The 7,874-nt window shown below is 44.3% G+C and overlaps 1 protein-coding gene across 1 annotated transcript; it reads right to left on the bottom strand.

Annotated features, from left to right (window-relative positions):
- Window positions 1-2,972: 2,972 nt before the first annotated feature.
- On the bottom strand, window positions 2,973-4,124 carry LOC139421972 (prolactin-releasing peptide receptor-like). The gene has a single exon (XM_071173114.1). It carries the CDS (start codon window positions 4,122-4,124, stop codon window positions 2,973-2,975), a length of 1,152 nt encoding a protein of 383 aa, XP_071029215.1.
- Window positions 4,125-7,874: the final 3,750 nt, after the last annotated feature.

The following is a 7,874-nucleotide window of genomic DNA, read 5'->3' as shown; positions in this document are numbered from 1 at the left end:
AGAACTTGATTAAACAGCCTGATCATTACATAGGCGCATCTTGTGCTGGGGATAATAAAAGGCCACTCTAAAATGTGCCAATGCCACAGATATCTGAAGTTTTGAGGGAGCGTGCAATTGGCATGCTGACTGCAGGAATGTCCACCAGATCTGTTACCAGAGAATTGAATGTTAATTTCTCTACCAATGTCGTTTTATTGAATTTGGCAGTAAGACCAACCGGCCACACAACCGCAGACCATGTGCAATGCGTAGTGTGGGCGAGCGGTTTGCTTATGTCAACCTTGTAAACAGAGTGCCACATGTTTGTGGTATGGGCAGGCATAACCTATGGACAACAAACGCAATTATATTTTATCTATGGCAATTTGAATCCACGGAGATACCGTGACGAGATCCTGAGGCCGCCATCACCTCATGTTTCAGCATGATAATGCTGTCATCAAGGAAAAGGGTGGCTACTTTGAAGAATCACAAATATAACATATATTTTGATTTGTTTAACACTTTTTTGGTTACTACATTATTCCATGTGTTATTTCATAGTTTTGATGTCTCACTATTATTCTACAATGTAGAAAATAGTAAAAATAAAGAAACACCCTTGAATGATTAGATGTGTCCAAACTTTTGACTGGTACTGTGTATGTTTGTTTGTATGTGTGCGTGTTTACCATTGCCCAGGCTCTTGAGGGCTCTTCAGGGCTGATGAGCCTGGTCCTCCTCTGTGTTGAGTTGAGGCTGAGGAGCTGTCTGTCTACGCATTCCTCTCCTCTCCTCGCTGTTTCCTTCCCTGCTAATTACTAATACAGATGCACCCGTGCCTTGTTTATCACTCAAAATACAGAAAGTGCTTCTATGCAGCTTGGCATGAAATAGAATCTGTATTATTACGGGATAAAATTGTAATGTCTACACAACACAATACATGATTCCTGGATTCTATTCATGTCTATCAGTGTTTCCTGCAGTCAGCAGATGAGATTACTTTTTCAGTCTACAGCACATGGCCATCCATTACAATGGAAAGATGTACACAATCAAACCACAGTTGGGAAACCCTAGCTCAATCTTTGCCAAATCACACATAGGACCTATCGTATTTAGCATTTTCCCCACAGTATGTGTAAATATTGTAGTCTGGAGGAGCTTATAGGGCATGTAAGGAGGTTACATAAAGATTCGCAACAGCCTCCTACATTTTCTGGATTTATCAATAATCCATGAAATATAACAGAGCACAAAGTTCTTCTTGCGGTAGGCACTTTAAGAGGCTAACACTGTTACTGTACATCCCTGCTAGGGACTGATAGTCAGCAGAGGGAGCAGACAGCACTGCAGATCTATACTTTACTTTCAGTCGTGCTTTCATCAGCCTGCATGACCTTTGACGTCTGAGAATTCTTCCCAGTTTCTGACATGAGAATGCTCTTTAGAGGGCCTTTTCTCACCCCTGTGAGGGGCTAGTGCATTAGGCAGCCCTGTCAGACTTTATTCAGAGAGGAACAAGGGGGAGAATATAACATGTCACATAGAGTTCACACGGTTGAACTTAATATCAGTCATGATTGATAAACAAAGCAGGGGCTGTGACCCTGGGATATCAACGCTGGTGATTACTCAACGTTGGATTTTGTGTTTGGTGCTCAACCTAACAGAACCTTCTGCAGTACCACAAGATAACTAGATACAGCAAACCAGGAAGACTGAAACCTACCATAACCTTCAATAAAGCACCACAAGACACAGGGAAACCAGAACGACACCGCATGTAGACTGTATCACAAGGGCATAGAAAACGGATATGGAGATTTGCAGGTAACATGAGAGACGGCTGTGTGTGTGTGTGTGTGTGTGTGTGTGTGTGTGTGTGTGTGTGTGTGTGTGTGTGTGTGTGTGTGTGTGCGTGCTTGAGAGTGTGTGCGTGTGTGTTTGTGTACATGTGGTAGCGTAGTCGTGAGGTGTGGAAATATAGTAAAAGAGAGGACCCTTTGTGTATACAAGTTGAGAGACACAGCAGGGAGTTTCAACATAATACCAGGTTTATCCAGGTGCTCACCTGACCTGTGTTTTCATTCAACATAATGTCTATGAATCCTCCCAGTTCCTGGGCTCCATACAGGGACAATGGTTGTCACAGAACACTGACTAAAACTGCTCGACCCACACAGGTGTCTTTGCTTCTAGTCCAGACCACAGCAACTACAGGATAGGAAAAGTCAACATCATTGGGGAGGAAACCTGTTTATTCACAGTTTGGTACATCTATGATATACAAGTAAGCTTGAACAAGTAATGGTGAACTACTATACAGGCTCCTCCCTTTTCCAACTATTCTTGCAGATGTATGCGGTAAAACTATACGCAATAATACACTGACACTATATCATAAACATTAAATGTTACTTGACAGAATCACTTGTAAAGATAATTTTGAATTATGTACAGTATGCTGTGGGAGATAACTATGACAAACATGCAGAGTGACAATCTAGATAATCAGCATACACACTCACAGGTGAGGCAGAATATGAGTGCTGTACAGCTGACAACTTGAGAGGAAGAGAGAATGTGACAGAAAGAGAGAAACAGAGAGGCATATACAGAGACCTCCGTGCCACCCTTGTTTGCTTATCATCCATTGGCCATAATCTCATTTGAGGGATTGGTAGTGTGCGCCTTCAGGGGAGCTGGAGGACATTAAAAGAAGCATCAAAACAACACTGGCCTCAGGTAGGACTCTGAGTACTATGGTGCTATAGACTTTTCACAGAACGCTTAGAGAGAGTGTAGCTAACTGAATTACTGAGAGGTGAGAACCCGGGAGAGGGTCAGGGAGAGGAGCATTAGGGAGATGGGTGTGGAGGCAAACCTGAAGTCAAATCAACAGCAGTACCACCTTTAACCCCTCGCAACATCACCTTATCCTGAGCCCTGTCCTCTCTGAGTGTGGAGAGTGAGTGTCTCATCTTTTAGAAGGAGTTGTCAGCGTTGGTCTGTGGCCCTTCCTGCTCCTCTCTGATTGGCTGCTCAGACACCATGCTGAGACAGGTGTTAGTGTTGTGCTGTAATGCATGCTGGGAGAGCAGACTGCTCTGGCGGCCCCGCCCTGTCAGGGGTCTCAGGTAGTCGCGGAGGCGCAAGCGCACCTTGCTGTGCAGCGAGGCGTAGATGAAGGGGTTGTAGCAGGCAGAGCTCATGGCCAGCAGGTGGCAGCACACCTGCAGCAGGTTGACGTGGCGTTTGCCCACCAGAAGGAAGTCCTGGTCCAGGTCCAGTAGCAGGTTGAGTACCTGCAAGGGCAGCCAGCAGAAGGCGAAGGAGAGCACAGACAGTACCAGCAAAGAGAAGGTCTTCCTCTTCGTCCTGTTCCAGTGATGCAGACTGTGGGAAGGCGCCCCAGGGAGACAGCGCTGACGGAGCCGGGCTGTAATGCCGCAGTAGGCCACACTGACCGACAGCAGGGGAAGCAGGTAGGAGGTGAGCAGGATGAAGCAGGAGTAGAGCAGCCGCAGGTGGTCTGAGTCTGGCCAGAACTCCTCACACACCACCAGCTCCAACCCACTGGGACGCAGGTCCAAGTAGCGGGTGTGGAGGGAAGGAGGAGTTGCCAGAAGCAGGGACAGAAGCCACATCCCCACCGCCAGCGCCCCGCACCCCCTCAGGGAGATCCTCCTCCTCACAGGGTGAACCACCACCACATAGCGGTCCACAGCAATGGCTGTGAGGGACAGCACAGAGACAAAGACGGTGGAGGTCTGCAGCAGGGGGACCAGGTGGCAGAGCGGCCGGCCAAACAGCCAGCCCTCGGACTCGAAGGCGTAGGAGGCGGTCAGAGGGACACAGCTCAGACACATGAGCAGGTCGCCTGCAGCCAGGTTCCCTATGAAGAAGTTGGTGGCGTTGTGGAGTTTCTTGTCAGCCAGGATGCATGCTAGTAGGAGGGAGTTGCCCACGCAGGCCACAGCCACCAGGAGGCAGTAGAGCGGGATGAACAGAGGGCGGTAGCTCAGCAGTAACTGCAGACCTGAGAACAACTCTACTGGGTCACTGCGGTTCAGAGGAGGTACTGCCAGGCTGGCATTGGAGGATTCCCCCACAGACCTCTCCAACACTGGCTCCATCTCTAACCAGAACTGGTCAATAGAATGGAGATACACACAGCTGTGTGTGAGTGTTTTCAGCCAATCACTGATTTACAATTTGAGAGTTTTTGTTGCAGTACAATAATAAAAAACTAAAGGTGGGTTGAAGCTTTCTGAAATTAAAACACAGAAATATGCATGTAAAGAACATGTATTTTCCTCAACGAGACTACAGTAACTGTTTGATGATTTTTATGGAAATCCTACTATTCAGCATAAAATAATTTCCTAGGAAAGTGATACAACAATATTGGATAAAAACAGCAGTACACAGTTCCATTACTCAAGTGCAATATGGGCAAACGCCAATCTCTTTAACATAGTAATTTGAATTCCTGTTGATTATCCCAGGTAGAGCAACAGCTGTGTCCAATCAAACATACAACAGACCTGCTGGTATTTTAGTTTAATAATCTGGGATTATATAGCTGGTGGAACTGTCCACTGGCTATTTCTGATCATTATTATTTTAACTGATAAATATACTTTAAATACATTGCCAATCTATGCTGTTTTCTATTCCAGTGACTGGAATTCTGTTCTATTCTGTTCCATCTATCATTATCTCTATAAAACAAAACACATTTTTGTAGAGACAATAAGAAGTTTAGAGTATTTGCAGTAAAGGAGAGTGTACAGTACCTGTGCAGAGGTTTGCGATCCTGTAGTGTAGAGATGAGTGTTCTGTGTTCTCCTCTCTCAGCTCTCTCCCTGATGGCTCCTCTCTGTCTGTCTGTTTGTCTGCCTGCCTGCCTGCCTGTATGTCTGCCTGTATGTCTGCCTGTATGTCTGTTCGTCTGTCTGTCCGTCCGTCAGTCTGTCCATCCATTCAACCTGTCAGTCCTTCACTCTCTTCTACTTGGCTTTGATCTGCACAGCGTTCTCAAACCTGGAGCAGCTGCCTCCCTCCACTCTGAGTGGGTGTCTGTGTGTGAGAGTGGGTGTCTGTGTGAGTGATTGGGTGTCTGTGTGTGTGTGTGAACTGTGTGCTCTCCCCTTACTGCTCTCTCTGTCTAACCTCATCAGTGTGCTATCGACACACACCTCATGGTTATTACTGCATTGTCGGAACTAGAAGCACAAGCATTTCGCTATACTCGCATTAACATCTGCTAACCATGTGTATGTGACAAATAAATTTGATTTGATTTGATTACCTGCAAATGTCTATATCCATTTTCTATGTTTCTTTCTGTGTCTTGTTTATGGTAGGTTTCTGTCTTTCTGGTATGCTTTATGTACAGTTCACACACACACACACACACACACACACACACAAACACACACACACACAAAATATGTGAAAATCCACACAGCTCCCCACTGTTGTCCATCTCTGTTGCGTTTCCTTGTAGAGATATTAGGGAGAGGCAATCAGAGCCAAAGACCAGGGCTAATCCTACAGACCTACACACCACAGTAAATCTTCAGCTGAGAGAGAGTGCTAAGTCACCATACATGTAGAAGCAAAATGCGGCTCTGGACTTTCTATTTTTTCTCACAGACTCCAGCAGTCAAGCCTGAAGACAGACACAGCCAGACTCATAGCAGTATTCAGTAGGAGTAGTATTAGGGTGGGAACACAAGGTACTAACATAAAGTCGTTTTTGGAGTGTTTTCAGCAAAACAAAATGACAATCCCATGAACTATAAACAAACCTGACTTCCCCATTCAAATATACTGTAGCCTAAGAAGTCAGAAGAGAGACTATGGAATGATTTCAGAGCCAACAGAAATTTTATTTGAATAACATCATTTTGAATTTGTATTAAGATATTTCAGTTGAATTAAATATTTTTTAAATTGTAATGCACAAATCAGGGCATTTCTAGAATTTGAAGACGTTTGTGGCATAGCCCAAAGCCAGTAGGGGGGTCCAGGGGCATCCTACCCTTCCAAAAAAAAAAAGGAATTTTAACAGTATAATGCATGAATTTTGTGCACTTTGAGATTAACATTAAGAGATTAGATCTTTTTCTGGTAATTTGCACCTTCCCACCTGCCACAGCAGACACTGCCAGTACTCCATTAGAGTAGCTACTGTGAGTTTCTCTACTCTGGAACACTCTCTACTCTCTACTGATGAGTCAGTCTACATGGAGGAGGTCAGAGACTTCGCAGTGTGGTGTCAGCACAACAACTCTCCATAAGTAAGACCAAGGACCTGATTGTGGACTATAGGAGAAAGAGGGGCACACCCCATCCACATGGCTGTTGTGGAGCGGGTCGAGAGCTTCAAGTTCCTTGGCGTTCACATCACTAATGATTTAATATGATCCACACACACCCATAAAGTCAGGAAGAGGGCACGGTAGCACCTCTTCCCCTCAGGAGGCTGAAAATATTTGGCATGGGCCCTCTGATCCTCAAAACATTCTACAGCTGCAACATTGAGAGCATCTTGACTGGCTGCATCACCGCTTGGTATGGCAAATGCACTGCTCTTGACTTATTATCTATCCTGATGCCTAGTCACTTTACACTGCCTTCATGTACATATCTACCTCTGCACATTGATCTGGTACTGCTACTCCCTGTATATAGCTCCGTTCTTCTGTATTTTATTGCATTATATTGTGTTACTATTTTTTTTAAACTCTGCGTCATTGGGAACGGTTCGTAAACAAACATTTCATGATAAAGTCTACACCAGTTGTATTCAGCGCATGTGACAAATACAATTTGATTTGATTAAATTACTCTTTAACACAGATAGTGCATTTGGAAAGTATTCAGACCCCTTGACTTTTTCTACATTTTATTACTTTACAGCCGTACTCTAAAATTGATTAAATAAAAAACATTCCCTCATCAATCTACACACAATACTCCATAGTGATAAGCAAAAACAGGTTTTATACATTTTTGCAAATGTATTTAAAAAACTAAAAAATACCTTGTTCACATAAGTATTCAGACCCTTTGCAATGAGACTCGAAAAACCTTCCGACAGGACAATGACCCTAAGCACACAGCCAAGACAACGCAGGAATGGCTTTGGGACAAGTCTCTGAATGTCCTTGAGCGGCCCAGCCAGAACCCAATCGAACATCTCTGGACAGACCTGAAAATACCTGTCCAGCAACACTCTCTATCCAACCTGACAGAGCTTGAGAGGATATGCAGAGAAGAATGGGAGAAACTCCCCAAACACAGGTGTGCCAAGCATGTATCGTCATACCCAAGAAGACTGAAGGCTGTAATTTCTGCCAAAGGTGCTTCAACAAAGCACTGAGTAAAGGGTCTGAATGGCCACTAAGGAACTTGTCCTGAACATCTCTAAAACTATGAGCATTGTGTTTGGGACAAATTATTCCCTAAGCTTTAGACCTCATCTGAATCTGGTAATGAATAGTGTGGCTGTTGAACAAGGTGAGGAGACTAAATGACTGTAGACTGTAAACTGTCATGGTCAAAACACAAAGATGCAATGGTTGTAAAGATGAGGTGAGGTACAGTGCCTTCGGCACTGTAAGCGAAAATATGTTCTTAGAAATGTCTGCAAATTAAAAAACAAAAAATGTAACTAAGTATTCAGACCCATTGCTATGACATTCGAAATTGAGCTCGGGTGCATCCGTTTTCCATTGATCATCCTTGAGATGTTTCTATAACTTCATTGGAGTCCATCTGTGGTAAATTAAATTGATTGGACATGATTTGGAAAGTCACACAAATGTCTATATAAGGACCCACAGTTGACAGTGCATGTCAGAGCAAAAACAGGA

The sequence above is a fragment of the Oncorhynchus clarkii genome, chromosome 12 (genome assembly GCF_045791955.1).
Source record: "Oncorhynchus clarkii lewisi isolate Uvic-CL-2024 chromosome 12, UVic_Ocla_1.0, whole genome shotgun sequence".
NCBI lineage: Eukaryota > Metazoa > Chordata > Actinopteri > Salmoniformes > Salmonidae > Oncorhynchus > Oncorhynchus clarkii.
This window is presented reverse-complemented; position numbering and strand designations above follow the sequence as displayed.

Bases quoted from the DNA above. Each gene is read 5' to 3' on its own strand.
- LOC139421972 (XM_071173114.1), bottom strand. From the start codon at position 4,124: ATGGAGCCAGTGTTGGAGAGGTCTGTGGGGGAATCCTCCAATGCCAGC.